Source organism: Ctenocephalides felis, unplaced genomic scaffold (genome assembly GCF_003426905.1).
Source record: "Ctenocephalides felis isolate EL2017-DRISC unplaced genomic scaffold, ASM342690v1 CF-g0.4_SCAFFOLD_03572, whole genome shotgun sequence".
Lineage (NCBI taxonomy): Eukaryota > Metazoa > Arthropoda > Insecta > Siphonaptera > Pulicidae > Ctenocephalides > Ctenocephalides felis.
In genome coordinates this window covers 39,340,183-39,359,965 of record NW_020539726.1, presented here as the reverse complement: position 1 = coordinate 39,359,965, position 19,783 = coordinate 39,340,183, and the positions used below count along the sequence as shown (strand labels likewise).

General features: G+C 29.1%; 4 protein-coding genes across 4 annotated transcripts; 1 reads left to right on the top strand and 3 right to left on the bottom strand.

Moving 5' to 3' along the window:
- Positions 1 to 563: 563 nt before the first annotated feature.
- LOC113388629 (mitochondrial cardiolipin hydrolase-like) lies at positions 564 to 3,695 on the bottom strand. Its single transcript, XM_026625993.1, has 3 exons — positions 3,142 to 3,695; positions 2,916 to 3,076; positions 564 to 772 (listed from the first exon to the last, which is right to left on the bottom strand). Exons 1-3 carry the CDS (start codon positions 3,500 to 3,502, stop codon positions 665 to 667), a joined length of 630 nt encoding a protein of 209 aa, XP_026481778.1. The 5' UTR covers positions 3,503 to 3,695; the 3' UTR covers positions 564 to 664.
- A 3,956-nt stretch (positions 3,696 to 7,651) lies between these two features.
- LOC113388627 (eukaryotic translation initiation factor 2 subunit 3) lies at positions 7,652 to 9,250 on the bottom strand. The gene is given in 2 exon segments (XM_026625991.1): positions 7,652 to 8,483; positions 8,486 to 9,250. Coding segments are annotated over 2 exon segments (1,404 nt in total). The 5' UTR covers positions 9,234 to 9,250; the 3' UTR covers positions 7,652 to 7,827.
- A 30-nt stretch (positions 9,251 to 9,280) lies between these two features.
- Positions 9,281 to 14,334, bottom strand: LOC113388630 (mediator of RNA polymerase II transcription subunit 10). Its single transcript, XM_026625994.1, has 3 exons — positions 14,195 to 14,334; positions 13,929 to 14,012; positions 9,281 to 9,503 (listed from the first exon to the last, which is right to left on the bottom strand). The coding sequence occupies exons 1-3, from the start codon at positions 14,314 to 14,316 to the stop codon at positions 9,314 to 9,316; spliced, it is 396 nt and encodes a 131-aa protein (XP_026481779.1). The 5' UTR covers positions 14,317 to 14,334; the 3' UTR covers positions 9,281 to 9,313.
- A 2,409-nt stretch (positions 14,335 to 16,743) lies between these two features.
- On the top strand, positions 16,744 to 19,781 carry LOC113388458 (epimerase family protein SDR39U1; the record flags this gene model as incomplete). Its single annotated transcript, XM_026625835.1, has 5 exons — positions 16,744 to 16,845; positions 17,013 to 17,217; positions 17,366 to 17,615; positions 17,680 to 17,913; positions 19,650 to 19,781. Coding segments are annotated over exons 1-5 (843 nt in total), but the record flags the coding sequence as incomplete, so codon positions are not given.
- Between the last annotated feature and the right edge of the window lie 2 nt (positions 19,782 to 19,783).

Here is a 19,783-nt window from a genome sequence, read left to right as displayed (position 1 = left end):
GTTACATATTACCAAATTGCAACATATGAAAAAAACTTGTTACATTTTTTTCAGGAAATTTTTAACATTTTCAGACCAATTTTATTTTCTCAGAGAATTTTCAACATTTTCAGACAAATTGCAACAAGACAAGTTAAGTTATATTTTAGCATTCAATAAATTGCAACAATTCAAGACAATTTGTAACATTTATTAAGGCACATTATATTCAATAGAGAACTTGTTATATTTTTAGACTATTTTTAGTCAATCTATAATATTTTCAGACAATGTTCTTGCACTTGTTTAAACAACGACCAATATTTTTAGACAATTTTTAACGTTTTCAAACAATCTACAACATTCTTATTGAATCTACAATTTCAGCCAATTTACAACACTTTTTTAAATCTACAGCAATTGCAGACAATCTACAATATTATAAGCAGACTTTTGGATTATTTTTATAAGTTATATAAACAATTCAAAATAATATATATACATATATAAATAAAAGCCAAAAAGATTTATAACTAATAATACAAAACTTTTTATTTTTATTTAATTATTGTCTATATCACAATGTAAAAGTCATTTTATTATATACACATATTCATTATGCATTAGATATTGCAGAACAAGATATGGAATGCAGTCGTCACTCTTTAAAATACCTAAATAAATTTTATTGCGGTGTGAAAACTTCCCACATTCGCATAAATTCATTGTGGAACCTGCGGACGAGGGCTTGACTAGAGGTATAGAGTTGATATTCCCAATTTCCAGTTGTCGCCTGGAAAAAATAATAATTATATATATATATATATATATATATATATATATATATATATATTGTAATATTTTTGCAGCCCAATCGTCGAATTAAAAAAAGATTAAATAACAAAATTATTTATTCCATCAAACGTTTCGACACTTGATGTGTGTCATCATTTAGTAATCTAAAAACCATATAACATAAATACAAAGTTGATGATAAATATAAATATATGAAAAAGGAGGAACAAACCAGGAAAAACAACAGAAAAAATTAATTATGATGTCAAATTGATTGAACACTAAATTTGTGTAAAATAATAATATACTATTATATTAACAAACGAGAAATAGAAGGAGCACATATTACCCTCCTATATTTAATGTTATTAATAGCGGTGCATTGTGGACACTGATCAAGGTTACAACGCAAGTGTAGTGAAGGAGTGGGAGCGGGGTGTGAGAAACGAAAGGGAAAAGAAAAGCAGAGAAAAAATATAACGAACCAAAGATTCTAAAAATGTATAGAATTACTTTTCATGAAATTAATGATGACTTTGTAACTGTCATGTAAGAGATGAGAGGAATTACGTTTGTTTACACAAGAAGTATTAAGGGATATAAGTAAAGACTCAACTATCTGTCTAAGGTCACAATTTTTTTCAATGTAAAGGATTGAAGGAATGCACATGTTAAAAGTGTGGTTCAAGTTAATTATATGTTCTGAAAGCATCGTTTTGAATAGATTTGGGTTTCTAGAATTATATATATGTTGATTAATTTTTAGATTACTGAATGATGACACACATCAAGGAATAAATAATTTTGTTATTTAATCTTTTTTCAATTCCTCGGTTGGGCTGCAAAAATATTAGATTATCATATATATATATATATATATATATATATATATATAAAAGAGGATCGCTTAAGTTAGAACACTTATAACTCACAAACGGCTGAACGGATTTAGATGAAAATTGGCAGGGAGGTAGTTTAGAGCCAGGAGAAACATATGTAGTACCCGTTTTTCATTCTAATTCAAAATTAATTATTTATAAACTATCCATTCAGTTTATGATATTTACTTTCAATTGTCAACTGTCATTCGGTGTTTCTGTTTTGATACAAATATATTAATATGCATTTTTTAATCGCCACTTTTGGAAAATTATTACGTGAATATAAAATTTTTACTAAAACGCAAATGATAGCTATGTAATCATGTATGGATGACAATTTGAAATTTGTAGGGAATCAATAATAAAATTATTTCTTTTAAATAAATGATTATCAATTATAATGTTATGATAGTGCCATTGCCCATTCGTATAAATAGTGAAGTGAACTATAAAACTCGGTATGGTTGACAAATCATATTTTTCTTAAACACGATGCTCTGAAAGAACTCATTTGTATAATTATATACACAATGGTATTTATAAAACATTTTCTAGAATATATTTTTTTAATTTACATTATTTAAAATCAGAACCTAAATTTGGAATCGATCAAAGGTACATTTTGTCGAATAACTTATTCCCAGTTATAATTTCCCAGAATTTATCGATGGATGGATAGTAATATATGAAGGTATGGGGTTAAAAGTTCCACAACCAAAGTGTCAAAAACCAGTAAAGCTAAAGCATTATACTTTTTATTAAATTTACTTCAATTCGTCGAATGTTACTTGAAACTTTTCAAAAAGCAAGGTCAAAGAAGAAATACTTAATTCATTTTCTATCTCTCCTCGCAGAAATTTGAAAATTTTGTATAAGCTCAGTAGTATTATTTACAATTATACACAAAATCCAGATCTAGAAAGAATCTGAAAAACTTGAAACGTAATTAATAAGTCGGAAGACCAAAAAAAGACTTGGATTGTATAGATTATACCATGTTTTCTATAGAAAGTGTATAAAACTAGAAAGTGTAATGGGGTTTATTGTTTTGATAACACCTCACTGTATATAGCATTCAAAACAACACATCCTTATACACTTAAAGTTTTAATAGTTTTTATTCTCTAGAAATTGTTTAGAAAATACCTTACTTAGCAAAACAACGTTTGCCGGGTCAGCTAGTATATTTATATATATATATATATATATATATATATATATACATACACACACATATACATGTATATATATTTTTATTACCTGTCTGGTCCAGTTTTGTGATCCAGTAATCAAAATTCCTTGCAAAGGCAACTCAGCATCCGATTTAAATTCTGTAAGCCAATTTTTGCAATCCGAATCGATCAAACAGAACTTATGGTGGATAAGAAAGTTCAAGTCTGTGTTGCACCGGATTTCTATATCTACAAACCATCAAACAACCATTACAAACATAAGTCACAAACAATGTATCATTTATTACTCTTACCTCCTTCTGCGAGTTTACCCTTCTGAGACCCCATACAGTTCATCATGGTCCCGTCCAAGATGATTTTAACATCAACCCCTCGCTGCTGGGCTCTGATCAAGGCTCCACAAAAGTCTCGGATAGTAAATAGATACATGGTGATGTATACTGATCTGGTGGCTTTGTCGATGAGTTCTACAACAGTCTTGATGTGCTTTCGGTATTTGACGTTGTCACCTTTACTTAAATCTGATGTCGTCACAGGAATGTGTCGGAAGCATCTTGATTTCACTTTCTTTTGGCAGTACATGTAAGTGTATGCTGACAGGGATGAGAGGAGCACGAATCCTGAACTAAGGATTGTGATTTTGATGGCTGACATTTTAGGTTAGGTAGTAAAAATTGGTTTGTTTGTGAAGGATGTTATTTGTAAGTGGAATTTTATAGGTTGTTTATTAAATTCGGCACTGTTTTTGTTATTCAATCATGCTTACGAGCAAATTTGTGAGATTTTTAAGGACAATAATTATATTAGGTTAGTACGCACACTTTCATTCGGTTTCCAAACAAGAGTGAAGTTTGTTAGGAACATGTCGTGAGTGAATCCATAGATAAATAATCATAAATAGATCGCCATGACGTTGCCTCCATTTTAATTTATGCAGCGTTCTGAAGAAGGCAGCACTAGTACAGTATATCGAAGAGACGTTAGTAATGAATTTATTAATTAATGATTAAATGTAACCAATTTTTAATAACTTTTTGAGTAGATCAGAGTTTTATTTGGAATACTTAACGACGAGAATTGGAACATTTGTAGCTCTTCTGGAAGTGTGTGAAATCAAAGAATTTATTTAGATACAAAAATTTATTTAGCGCTTTATTATAATATTTTTGTTGTTACTTCTTCAACAGTTCAGGACTAACTAACTTTTATATTTTTACATTTTTGAAATATTTCCAATATTTCTAGTTTTATGATAGTTCGCCGATGGTACATGAGCTATCATAAACTTTTATTAAGGGTTGTCTTGCAGATGTACAAGATATTTGCAACATTTAGCATTACTTGGAATTATACATCGTTAAAATGAATTTACTTATGACTATTATTTATAATTATAAAGAACACAATTCTCAACAATATATACGAGACATTCTTCTTTGTTATCTCTGCATCTAATAGTTATTTTGCTTTTATTCAATACAGCCAAATAATCTGAATCAATTTTAATATTGGAAATAAGAACAAAACTAGTGTTGCTGAAACTTTCTGTACCGTAATGAAATATTCGAGAAATTTTAAACGGTATTATTACAAATAGTGTAACTTTCATTATTTTTGAATTGAGTAAATCAAATGTAAATCATAAATTATTGGTTAAATTGGTTGATTTTTTTTTTTTGAAAACATGGACAATTTACAAAATTTATACTATTTTTTTTGAAAAATTTTCAATATTTTTAGAGAACTTGCTACTTTTTCTTTTCAACATTAGTTTTAGCTAATTTGCAATTATAATTTTACATAATTTTTTTCAGACAAATTTTCAACATTTTCAGACCACTTTCATTTTTTCGGAAAAGTTTCAACATATTTAGAGAAATTGCAACTTTTTCTTTTCAAAGAAATTACAACAGTTTTAGCCAATTTGCAACATTTATACATTTACATACATTTTTTCAGAGAATTTTCAAAATATTTTCATACCAATTTAATTTTCCAAGAGAATTTTCAACATTTTTCAGAAAATTTGCTACATATTTCAGATAAATTGCAATTGCAATTTAGTTAAAAAAGTTGCACTTTTCTCTGAAAATGTTGAAAATTATCTGATAAAATGTATGTAAATGTATAAATGTTGCAAATTGTCTAAAATTGGTTTAATTTGTTAAAAAAAATGTTGCAATTCATCAGAAATAATTGCAAATTCTCTGAAAATGTTGGAAATTCTTTGAAAAAAAAAGATAATGTTTTGAAATTGTTCCAATTTATCTGAAAAAATGTAATTTGCCTTAATGAATGTAGCAAAATGTCTAAGTGTTGCAATTTCTTTGAAAAAAAAAGTTGAAATTTCTCTGAAAATATTGAAAATTCTTCGAAAAAATATGTTTACTTTAATAAATGTTGCAAATTGTCTAAAAGTGGTGTAATTTGTTTGAAAAATGAGAAATTTATCTGAAATAGTTGCAAATTCTCTGAAAATGTTGAAAATTTGCTGAAAAAAATGTAAGTAAATGTTGCAAATTGTCCAAAAGTGATGTTATTTTTTGAAAAAAATGTTGAAGTGTATCTGAAATAGTTGTAGATAAGATTACCTGAAAAAAAAGAAATTTGTCTGAAATTGTTGCAATTTATCTAAAAAAAATATATAATTTGCTTAATAAATGTTGCATATTGTCTATAAGTATTATAGTGTGTTTGAAAAATGTTGCAATGTATCTGAAACAGTTGCAAATTCTCTGAAAAAAAATGAATTTGTCTGAAAAAAAAAATAATTTGTTTCAATATATATTGCAAATTGTCTAAAAGTGTTGTGTGTTTGAAAAATGTTGCAATTTATCTGAAATTGTTGCAAATTGTCTAAAAGTATCGTAATTTGTTTGAAAAAAAGTTATAATTTATATGAAATAATTGCTATAGAAATAATTTATAATAATAAATTTAAAATAATAATTGCTATAAAATAATTTATATGAAATCTCTGAAAATGTTGAAAATTCTCTGAGAAAATAAAAATGCTATGAAAATGTTGAAAATTCTTACAAAAAATGTATTAAAATGTATAATGAGATGCAAATTGTATGAATACAATTGTTTGAAAAATGTTGCAATTTCTCTGAAAATTCTGAAAAAATAAAATTAATCTGAAAATGTCGAAAATTCTTTGAAAAATGTATGTAAATGCATAAATGTTGCAAATCGTTTAAAAGTGTTGTAATTTGTTTATTAAAATATGCAATTTATCTAAAATTTTTGCAAATTGTATGAAAATGTTGAAAATTGTCTAAAAGTTGTGTATGAAAATGTTGAAAATTGTTGAAAAATTGTTGCAATTTATCACAAATAGTTGTAAATTGAAAATGTTGAAAATTTTCTGAAAACAATTTTATCTGAAATTGTTGCAATTTATCTGAAAAAATGTAATTTGTCTTGATAAATGTTGCATATTGTCTGAAAGTATTGTGTTTGAAAAATGTTGCAATTTATCTGAAAATGGTGAAAATTCTCTGAAAAAATAAAATGTGTCTGAAATTGTTGCAATTTATCTAAAAAAAAAATATATTTATAATTTGTCTTAATACATGTTGCAAATTGTCTAAAAGTGTTTATAAAAAATGTTGCAATGTATCTGAAAATGTTGAAAATTCTCTGAAAATGTTAAAAATGCTATGAAAAAGTAAAATTGTTCTGAAAATGTTGAAAGTTGTATGTAAATGTATGATGTTCCTAATTGCCTAAAAGTGTGTTTGAAAAATGTTGCAACTTATCTAAAATTGCAGTAAATCCTGTAAAAATATAGTAATTTGAATAAATGGTGGAAATTGCCTGAAACTGTTGCAAATTTTCTGTCTAAAAATGTTGTAGGTTCAACGAAATTTTTGTTAAAAGTATAAATAAAATTATTGCAAAATGTCTGATAACATTGAAAATTCTTTGGAAAAAAAATTTGTCTAAAAATGTTGTAGATTCAATAAAAATGTTGCAAAAATGATCTTGAAATTGGTTGCAAATGGATTAAAAACGTTTCAAATTGTCTAAAAATATTGTAGTCAGTGAAAATGTTGCAGATTCTCAGCAAATATAGTACTTCGTCTAAAAATTGTCTGAGAATGTTATTAGGCATCTGAAAATGTTATAAATTAACTCGCAATATGGTAGCTTCAATGAAAATGCAGCAGATTATCTGAAAATATAATTTGTGCGAAAATGTAGTAGATAGTCTAAGAATGTTATTTGAAAATGTAGATGGTCTAAAAATACAATTACAGTAGAACTCCAATTATCCGAACTCCGACTATCCGAATCGCCGATTATCCGAATCACTTTCAGAAAAAAAAATTGTCCAAAAAAAGTCTGAGTGCGCTATTATTCTTCCACCAGCAAAGCAAGTGTAGGCACATTGTTTGTTTTGATTTGATGGAGATGTTTACAAAACAATGATTTTTATTTCTAAACTTGTACATAAGTACATTTTATTTATATTTAAAACATGTGAAAATGTCATGTTTAATTCAATAAAAAATAGTGCAATATCAAAACGTAACTTTTTTTCTCTCCAATGGCAATTTTAAAAACAAACTCCGATTATCCGAATGGGTCCCCATTAATTCGGATAATTGGAATTTTACTGTATGTTCTTGAGCGTCTTAAAACGTCGTAGATTATCTCATAATCTGAAAATGTTGCAAATTGCCTGAAATATATAAACATAACTATCATAAAACTACCCTTCCAAAAATAAACCAAATCACCTTTCATATTAATAGTATCAATTTATTAGTTAATATAAAACAAAGTACTGTATGTAAAAATTCTATCTACGTATAAACTTTTTATTCCTGAAAAATCTGAACAAAAAAAACTAGTGTCATCTGTATTACAAATACAATAATAATATTTTAATAATATACACCCAACAAAGAAAATCTTATGTAAAAGTACAATAAGTTGAAATGATACTAATTAACCAAAAATTTAATTTACTAACTAGTTGTCGGTTCAATGGTCTCCCCTCCGCGGATCTGGCCCCATCCGATCAACCTCCAATGTTTTTCAACCCTACGACTAAGGGCAATCTTTTCCCCAGCCTGTGTACACACGGGAGTGGTTAGAGAAATCTTTGCTAAATCAGCCTTGGCAGCCACGACACGACCACCAGTGCTTAAAGACCCGATGTTGACTAACAAGACTTCGTTTCTGGTGAGTTTTTGTACCTTGGCAGCTTTTTTGTCGCCTTCGATGCGAACGCCCAAAAGGCGTTTTAGGAGATAATAAGAGACCTCGAGTTCTATGAAGATGTTGGGTAAGGTTCCGACTGCACCAAGGACATGTCCTACCAGACGGTCGGCTCTGCATAGGGTTGGTTCGATTTTGGTGCCTACACCGATGAGACCACCAGGGACTGCGTATTGCAGTTCGTTTTGCTCGGTGTATAGGGATACTATACGTGAGAATATGGGGCGGCAACTCATTTTACCATCGGCGTCTTTGCTGACCAGGCCTGGACGTACCTCGATCTCCATACCGACTTTCAACACGCCTTGGAGGATAGAACCACCAGCTACACCGCCTTTTAGGTCCTTAACCTCGCAACCGGGTTTGTTGACATCAAAGGATCGTATGACTATTAATCTTGGGGTGATGTAAAGTCACGCACCGGCACCGGGATTTTTTTAACAATATACTCGCACAAAACTTCGATATTGTATTTCAATTGCGCGGAAATTGGTACGATAGGTGCACCTTCAGCCACAGTCCCTTGCACAAACTTAGTAATCTGCTCATGCTGCTCTTTAGCCTGACCTTCCTTAACCAAATCAATTTTGTTTTGCAAAATCAAAATATGCTTCAACTTCATAATCTCAATAGCAGCCAAGTGTTCACTTGTTTGCGGTTGGGGACAAGATTCGTTACCGGCTATCAACAAAAGGGCGGCGTCCATAACCGCCGCACCGTTCAACATTGTAGCCATCAAAATATCGTGACCAGGACAATCTACAAAACTAACATGACGCACTAAATGGAATCTACCTGTACAATTAGCCCGGTAACAAGGAAAACTATCATCCTTACTAGAACCCCCAGAAATATAACACACAGGCCGCGGGCAATTCGGGTTATCGCACTTATAAATCTTGGCATTAGCGTAACCAAGTTTTATAGTAATATTACGCTCCAATTCATTTTTAAAACGTACAGTCTGCACCCCAGAAATAGCTTTAACTATCGTAGATTTACCGTGAGCTACATGACCTATAGTACCGATATTTATAGTAGCCTGTCTAGATATTACCTCAGGCGACAACGCTGTCAGTTTCGTTACGTCAAGTTGAGCCAAATCTTGCTTGTGCAAGTTGGATTGTGCAGGTGCACCGTCGAACTCAGACATTTTGTTTTAAATACACAAGTCCAAATATTAATTAAATAGAGTTTATAATAAAACGCGCACAGTGGTTAGGTTTTTAGTGGTTATTCATCGCCTCTCAAAGCTCGATATTTGTTTAGTTCATTGGGAAATGTACGTTGTAACTCAACTAGCATATTAGCCTTGAATTTGCGGTAGGTGTCGATTTTGCCTTTGACCTCCTCGTTTTTGGACAAAGCTTTTTCGATGCAGTCTTTTGTGTACAGCTGGGGGTTACGCCCTTGATCTATGTAGCTGTATAGAAATAACAAATTGTAAATATATAGAAATAGAAATATAAATAATAATTAGGCTTGCACCGAATATTCGGCACCTTTTTTGATATTCGACCAAATAACGAATAGTTAAATCAAAGGAGACGCCGCCGCTCAGCTAAAATATTAGGTTGTCAAATATCTCCCTTCTGCTTTTTTGCTCTTGGTTTATAATACAAAAAGGCGGAAGGGAGATATTTGACAACCTTATATTGTGTGTGTTTTATCTTGCAATGGATCTATATATTTGCAAGCCTAAGTATACTTTGGGGGCGTCCATTAATCAAGTGATCAATGTTTTAAGAATTTTTTGTGATAATCAAATTTAGCCCCACCCCACCCCGACACACACCACGTATATTTTTACTTACGAGGAAAAAAAAGTAAAATTTCGATTTTTTTTTTTGAAAGGGTTGCAATTAAAAAAATCCGGTGAAAAATAAATAAAAATGATATCTTACTATACCCCTCCCTCCCTCACGTGATTAATGGACGCCCCCTAATATATGAAATAAATTCGTTATTGTACTTCGTACATATAATAATTTAGACTTTATCGACTTTTGAGATTATAAACAAACACGTGAAAAACTCTTTTCAATATTCAAAGGACACGTTATTGTTATATGTTTATGTTAAGAATCAATTTAAAAGTTACACGCATGTCTTATAAATATATAGATACACTATATTAATAAAGACATTCTTTATATTCAATCTAAGAATTTCTAAATAAAGAGATATCATCTTTTCAGCCTCTTTATCGCAAAAAATACGAACAATATTTTTGGCCAGTTTTGATTTATTTTATTATGATTATATCATAGCCTTTCTGATATATAAGAAAAATATTGTGTTTATGAAAGTAAATATTAAATGTTTACGAAAGAAACAGTTGAAAATACATTTATATATATTAGGGTGGTCCTTAATATGGACATTTTAGAATTTCTTTGCACCCAAGGGCTCAAATGATTCCAAATTTATAAAAAAATAAATATCTAATAGTTTTAACTCTTAATATTAAAATTTAAATTGACCGCAATTCAATTAAAAGTGTGATATATTTTTTATTAACACATGTCATTAAGTAAATCCTTACGCCATCTGTGGTAGCAGATTTGCAATTTTAATGACAATTTATTACTTTGAGTGTCAACATCAACAATTGAATAAATATTTTGCTGCAAAATTAATTTTGATGCCATGATGAATAAATATTTCCACACCCATGGAAGTAATTTATTAATATTTTTAAGAGTCAATGTTGGAGGTTCGAGTTCACAAATGCTATCACAGATGGCGCAAGAATATATGGTAATAATAAACATACGAAACTTTTAATTGAATTGCGAACTATCTAAATGTTGATATTAAGAGCTTAAATTTTTAGAGAATTTTTATTAAATAATTTGGAAGCATTTGAGCCCTTGGGAGCAAAAAAATTTGAAAATGTCCATATTAAGGACCACCCTAATATATAATATATATAAAATCACTTTTTGATTCATTTTCTTATCACATTTCATTTCAGATTCATTTTTATTTCGTTTCCTTATCACATGTTACCTAATTATTTGGTATTCGGCCGAATAGTATAAATAGTGCCAAATTTTCCAAATAAAAAAGAGTAACCAAATAGTCGTTGCAAGCCTAGGCATAAAAATTGAATATACATGTAGTACGTTAGTAATATAACAACTGTAAATAGTAATTACATGCCGAATATATTATTCGGTGCAACCCTAATAATAATAAGATAAAACTATTGGTGCATGGCTTAAGAAAAATTGCTGGAACTTTTCGGACTATAACTTAAATTTTTTTATCCGATTTGAATGATTCAAAAAACATTCAATTTGTAATGATTGCGAGAAGTGGTGACTAGTTTTTGATAAAGACAGGTCCGGTGGTTTCGGAGTTACGAAGCTATGTGCTAAAAATGGTAGGTTTTTGAGAGACTTAAGCATCCGATTTGAATGGTTCAAAAAACATTCGATTTGTAATGATGGGGAGAACTGGTGATTAGTTTTTGACAAAGGCAGGTCCAGCCGTTTTGGAGATGCGGAGTTAAATGTGTCAAAAAATGCAGTTTTTGAAAGAACTAAGCATCCGATTTGAATAATTCAAAAAACCTTTTGTTGTTTGAAAAAATGTTGCAATTTATCTGAAATAGTCGTAAATTCTCTGAAAATGATGAAAATTCTCTGAGAAAATAAAATTGTTCAGAAAATGTTGAAAATTATGTAAAAAATGTGTATGCTTTAATAGATATTGCAAATTGTCTAAAAGTGGTGTAACTGTTTGAAAAAATGTTGCAATTAGTCTAAAAAAAAATAAAAATTTCCCTAATAAAATGTAATTTGTCTAAATAAATGTTGAATTAGTCTAAAAACGTAGAAAATTTTCCAAAAAAATGAAATTGGTCTGAAAATGTTGAAAATTGTTTGAAAAAATTTATATAAATGTTAAAAATTGCCAAATTGTCAAAAAGGGTTGTAATTTGCTTGAAAAAAGAAAAGTTGCGAATTCTCTAAATGTTATCTTAGTTTTTGAGATAATGAAGCATCCGATTTGAATGATTCAAAAAACCTTTTGCTTGTAATGACGAAACGAATGTTTTTGGGGAAAACAAAATTATTTTTTAATATCAAAAATATTTGTGATTTTAGTTTTAATCCTTGCCTAAATTCCAAAGCTCACTTATATTCTGGAAATAAATAATTTTAACTTTGCAATTCAGTTTAAATAATTCTTAGAAATATGAGATAAGGTCCTTCGTTTCAACTCCGCTTAATCAAGTTTTGTTTATTTTCTTTTCATGTAAACATATATAAACGTTCTTGTCCAATCCATACTATAATTATTTTGTCCATAAAATAGGAATAATAAAAGATACAGTATTTATAATAATCTATTTGAAAACATTTAATATTCCTCGACTATTTCATTACGATACGGGAAGTTCCAGCAATTTGCCTTAAGGCACGATGCCATGCACCACTAGTTCACTATAATATTCGCATTATATATAAGCATTTATATGAAAAAGAACTGAAAATATCAATTCTCGAGATATAGATTTAAGATATAGATTAATGTAGATAGAAAACAATTTGAACATTTATTATAATAAAAAAAATAGTATTTTTCTACACGTTCAGAAAATATATCCATTATCGATCTCTCATCAGTATAAAGTAAAATTAGGAATCTACCTAGAGCAATTATGGGGCCATTTTTTTTTATTTTACAGTCCTGATTAAATGCACCTAATTCAAGGGGGTATTCTAGTGTCAAATTCCACAAAATTGTTTTAGTTTTTTTCATATTTTCAAAGCTTAACTATTTAAGAATACGTGTACAAGAGAATTTTTCAAATTAAAATTATTTTCGGAGATACAGCTGTGATAATCCTTTTGTATATCCTTCCTTTTGCACAATTTAAAGATATTTTCCTCAAAACAATCTTTTTGAATACAATGTACATGATTTCTGTAGTTCTACTGGATCGATACATTTGAAATTTTTAAAATAATCTTCCTATAGACTTCTCTTCAAGCATATACTAGACTCATTGTAAAATATCAATAGTTACTACTTTAAAAAAATCTAGAAACTCAAAAAGTAAACAATGAAATTTGTATTTACAAAGCTATCTATGAACTCTTAATACTCTAATTTTCTCACTTATCTCTTTAGTTTATAATTTGTACACTTCAAAATGTAACTATATTGTATTATTGCCTTGGGCGTTGAATAAATAAATAAATAAAAAAATTAAATAAATATCAAGTTGTACTTAAATTCCAATATTTGTTAAATTTTAAGTGAGAAAAATGTAATTATTGACTGAAATATTAAATGGCAAGGCATAAAATATTGAAAAATAATTAAAAATAGCAAGAAATTGATACTTATTTGTCAAAAATTGATTTTTTAACTTGTTCTACTGTTTTACAGTATCGATTCACTTGAAATTTTTAGAGAATCTTCTTTAAAGACTCCTCTTTGACATATACTAGCCTCATATCAAAATTTCAATCGTTACTATATTAAAAGCAATATAGAAACTCAAAAAAGTGGTAAGAAATTGATGCAAGAATTTAATCCTAGTATATACCAAAGCAACAATAGATTAATATTCTTTTTCTTTTCATTTTGGATTACTAGGAGGGTTGCAATCGTGGACAGAGTCAAATGTCAACTTTTTGAGACCAAATTTTAAAAATTTGCAACTTTCTTTCATTTTTACTTTTTTCCTGTACTCTTGTAACGTTGACCAAGAAAATATAAAATATAACGATTACCTTGATCGATTTCATCACTAAAATACCCCCTTAAGTCTTTACTTTTACCTTTTACCAAGATGATGAAATATGTTAAATATAGGTTAGGTACTCACTCGAACACTTCCAGGGGTACGTGTATGTCCTGCACTTGATTTTTCAATTTCTCAACCTCCTGCAGACCACTAACAAGACCCTGGCTGCAAAAATAATACTAACATATAATACTTGCAGAGCTTTTGTCTAAAATAGTATCTCATCACACGTTTTTAACTTTAACTATGGCCGACCGTGTGCTAATAATGTCCACGTATAAAGAGTGCAACATTACTACAATACTACGACATTAAGATTATTATTATTACAACAAACAAGTTCTTACATCTTCTGATTCAAAACGCTTTGTCCTTGAGGTTGAAAATCACTTACGATAATACGAATTTGTCTTACGTTTTCAATAAACATCTCCAATTGCACTTCCAAATTTTCGAGAGGCGATGCCATATTTTATTCAACACGAGAGACGGCGGACATTTTTTATTAGACAGAGAGACAGGTTGGAGCGGCGCCAAGTTCAGGGTGGATAGAGGAGCGCGGGAACGGATCGAATTCAAATTTCAAATTTCAAATTTAGTTAGAATGAAATTAAAATATAATATGATTCATAAATGTTAATATAAATATAACATAAAAGCATAAATGTGAATATAAATACATAAATAACTAGTGGTGTATGGCATCGTGCCTTAAGGCAAATTGCTGGAACTTCCCGTACCAGAATTATATATTCGAGGAAAAAAAAATCAGTAATCAATAAAAATTCATCAATGATTAACAACAATTGTTTTATACATTTTCAAATAGATAATTATAATTATTATATATTATAAATATACAGTGACGATCTTATCGCTCAAAGCACTTGAGAATGTTTACATTAGCAAGAGGTGCCGACTGAATCCATCTGAGGATAGGTTGTCAAATATCTCCCTTCCGCTTTTTGCTCTTGGTTTATAATACAAAAAGGCGGAAGAGAGATATTTGACAACCTTATATTTCTTACAAATAGAATAAAGCATTTGAAATATATACATTTTCAAACTGATTTGTAAATTTAAAATTCGTATTTGAAGTATAAAACTTTGTATATTTTTGAAATTTTGAATTGAATTTTGTATAATTTTGAAATTTTGAATTTGTTAGAACCGAAACTTTAAAAATTAAAAATCTTGGTACGAAACCCAAAAAAATTGTAACAAAATTAGTATACATTTTCAAAAACTATATCAAGTATCTAATAATTTGATGTGCAAACGTACTCTTATGTTATTTTTGACCACCAAAGATCATCTTTTTTTACTTTTTTTGTATCTTCGAAACGGCTGGATCTGCCCTTGCCAAAAACTAATCACTACTTCTTCTCATAATTACAAATTGAATGTTTTTTAAATAATTCAAATCGGATGCTCCGTTCTCACAAAAACTCGATTTGTATTTTCTGCACTCTTTGCTCCGTATCTCCGTAACGACTCGACCTGCCTGCGCCAAAAACTAATAAACACATCTCCTTATCAATAGGAATCAAATGTTTTTTGAATCATTCAAATCGGTTGATCCGTGCGTCCGAAAACGTCGACGAAAAAATGTATCCACACACACACAGACATGAATTTTTTCTTAGGTATGCCAAAATGTTCAGAAATTTCTGAAACGTGAAGAAATGTAAAAATTTTTAATTTTGATTTAAAATAGTATTAAACAAAAATCATTAGTCAATAAATTGAATCTTATTTTATTCCTACAATATTTATTGTTATATGTATTTAACTAATTAAATTATATATTAATAGTAATTACTCATATACAATAATTAAATATTCAATGTACATATTCATAATTAAATTAACCCTTCTTTCGCGAATTTCGAGATTTAAATAAATAAATTTTGGCATCTGACTGGAAAGGGTTAATTTGAAGCCTAACTTTTTCAACTGTGAAATTTAAACATTTATAAATCACATACAAATGATCCGTTTTATTATTTATATATTAAAATAACAAAGAATGAACTGAATGAATGAATTTAAATTTAATTTATTATTTATTTAACACTATAAATTAAATATTTAATTTAATTAAAATCAATTTTATTTAAATAACTTATTAACATAACCTCACTTTTTCAACTGTCAAACTGAACTATTAAAAGTTTTTTAATACATTAAATAACTCAAATAATATTCATATTAACTAAATTAACTCTTTTTTATACTTACAATTTAATATTTTTAACACAAATTAAATAATATGGAAAATTAAAATTAAATTTATTTTAATATTAAATAACAGAGATATAAGACTTCACAACGGTTTACAACTGTCAAATGTAAATATTTATAAATCATAAAAAAATGATCAATTTTATTATTTATAAATTAAAAGATAAAAATAAACTGAATACAATTTTTCATTCATTTTATACATTGAACTAAATATTTAATTTAATTAATAATAATAATAATAAATAATTAATTTTATTTAAATCCAACTTATTAACATAACCTCACTTTTTCAACTGTCAAACAAAGTATCAAAAATTTATAATATAATAAATAATAACCTAAACAATGTACATATTAATTAAATTTAGTCTTTTCATACTTACAATTTATTATTTTTAACACAAATTAAATAAAAATTAAAAATAAAATAAAAATCATTTTTAAATAATATAAATTTATAACTTAAACTTCACACCGGTTCACAACTGTCAAATGTAAATATTTATAAATCGCAAAAAAGTGATACATTTTCTTTAAAATATTAAAATAAATATTAAAATGACACAAGATAATGTGTAAATTAAAATTATCATAGTTTTTGTGCAAATTAAATTAAATATTGTATAATAATTACAATTAAATAAATTTCAGTACAAAGTGTTGAATAACAAAGACATAACCTCACTTTTTCAACTGTCAAGTGTCAAAAGTTTGTAAATAATACAAATAATGGCTCATCACGTATTAGTAGGTAAGATAATATAGAAAAAGGCTTAATATAATCAAAATTTAGTTCAAAAATCATTATATTTGTGTATAAATCATTAAAACCACCTCATCTGTATATATTTTTCATGTATTGAAATTGCATTTCAAATAATCTTTTTGGTGTTAAATAAAATTGTCATTTATCTTTAGGTGGTGGCACAGGTTTCATAGGCAAAGCCCTATGCACCTATTTAAAAGGACACTCTTGCGATGTCACTGTTGTATCACGTATGCCAGGACCAAAACATGTATCCTGGTTGCAACTTGAGCAATTCGGTTTACCCGAAGGGATTACTGCTGTTGTCAACGTTGCCGGACAGAATGTCTTGGATCCTACCAGACGGTGGACACCCGGGTATAATAAATAGAAATGATCAACGATATATATGTATATATGTATATATATATATATATATATATATATATATATATATAATGGATATAGCTTTAGTTATTTATTAGTCATTATTTATCCAAACGTTTTCTCAGAGTCTATTTTCCAGGTTCAAACAGAACGTTTACAGTTCTCGTATCAACACCTCAAAATGTTTAGCAAAATGTATCAACAATGCCAAAACTAAACCGAAAGTCTTCATAGGCATAACAGGCGTCAGTTCTTATCCTTTGAACACCGATAAACCAGTTTCTGAAAATTTTGATAAACCTGAAAAACGTAATTTCGATTTTATGAATCATTTGTGTGCCGAATGGGAGCATGCGCTTAAACTACCACCTGATTCACCTACACGACAGGCAAGGGATAAAAATACTCACTGCCAGCAGTAGATTGTAATTTATCCCTTATTTTTTTGTTTAGATTATTTTAAGGACTGGTGTAGTTCTTGGTCGTGACGGTGGTATGATTAAGCAATTAATTTTACCGTTTTGGTTGGGTTTAGGAGGTCCCGTAGGCAGAGGTACACAACCTTTGCCTTGGATACACATTGAGGACTTGACGAGTCTTATTTGGTTTTGTATACAGGAAGAAAAGCTTAGTGGGATTGTTAATGCTGTGTCGCCGCATGTTATCACTAATAATGATTTTACACAGGTAATTTAATATTTTGGGTGGTCCTTAATATGGACATTTTCGAATTTCTTTGCTCCCAAGGGCTCAAATGATAAAAAAATTGATAAAGAAAATTCTCTGAAAGTTTTAGCTCTTAATATTAACATTTAGATAGTCCGCGATTCGATTAAAAGTTTCGTATATTTGTTATTAACGTATGTCATTAAGTAAATCCTTGCGCCATCTGTGATAGCATTTGTGAACTCGAATATTATGACACTTAAAAATATTTATAAACCGCTTAACCTCTAATTAAATCCCTGTGGACTGTTTTTAACTTCCCGTAGGGTTATGGGCCGAAAATCGAAATTGAAAATTTTTGCATTTCTCGACGTTTTGAAGGTTTCTGAACACTTTGGCATACCTCAGAAAAAATTGATATGTGTGTGTGGATACAAATTTCGTCTACGTTTTCAGGCGCACGGATCAACCGATTTGAATGGTTTAAAAAACATTCGATTCCTATTGATAGGGAGATGTGCGGATTAGTTTTGGCAAAGACAGGTCCAGCCGTTACGGAGATACGGAGCAAAGAGTGCAGAAAATAGAAATCGAGGTTTTGAGAGAACGGAACATCCGATTTGAATGATCTAAAAAAAAATTCAATTAGTAATGATTGGGAGAAGTGGTTATTAGTTTTTGGCAAAGGCAGGCCCAGCCATTTCGAGGATACGGAGCTAAATGTGTAAAAAATGGCAGTTTTTGAGAGAACTAAGCGTCCGATTTAAATGATTCAAAGAACTTTCTGCTTGTCTTAACAAAATAATTGATTTTGAAAAAAAAATTTTGTTTCTAATTTTTTTTTTCAAAAAATATTTTTGTAATTTTGGATTAAAACTTCAAAAAATTACCCAGGCTAAGCACAGTCTAAGCGCCACTCTGGTACAAATGTTTACCCGAGTGCGTTTAGACTGTTTATGCACTGGAGCACTTTTTCAATTTTGTGAGAAAACTATTGAAAAATGTGAAAATGCCGCCAAGCTAAGCACAGTATAAGTGAAAATGTCCCATAAAATTATTTGAAAATGCGTTTAGACTGTGACTATACGGGAGCACTTTTTCAATTTTGTGAGAAAACTATCGAAAAATGTGAAAATGCCGCCAAGCTAAGCACAGTATAAGTGAAAATGTCGCACGGAATTATTTGCAAATGCGTTTAGACTGTGACTATACGGGAGCACTTTTTCAATTTTGTGTAAAATTCGGCAACTATTTTTTTTTTTTTTGAAATTGAATTCGAAATGAAATGACGATTGTTAATGTAATAATTGATTTATGATTTACATTTGATTTGCTCAGATATAACAATAAGATAGCAAAAATAATGAAAGATACAGTTATTGTAATGATATATTTGAAAACGTTTAAAATTTCTCGAATATTTCATTACGGTACCGGGAAGTTCCAGCAATTTGCCTTAAGGCACGATGCCATACACCGCTAGTTGAAATATTTATTCATCATGGCATCAAAGTTATTACAGATGGCGCAAGTATTTACTTAGGAAAATATGTTAATAATAAATATACGAAACTTTTAATTGAATCGCGGACTATCTAAATGTTACTACTAAGAGCTAAAACTCCCAGAAAATTATTTTTTATAAATTTTTTTATCATTTGAGCCCTTGGGAGCAAAGAAATTCCAAAAAATACATATTTCATCAATATTTCTATTATTATTCATATTTCTATAATTATTCATATTTCTATTACCAGGAGTTTGCCAAAGCCCTATACAGACCAGCCTTTATCCCAGTCCCCGAGTCTTTACTCAATCTAATTTTCAATGAAGAAAGAGCATCCCTGCTCACGACAGGCCCCAAAGTAGAGCCCAAAAGAGCCCCCGAATT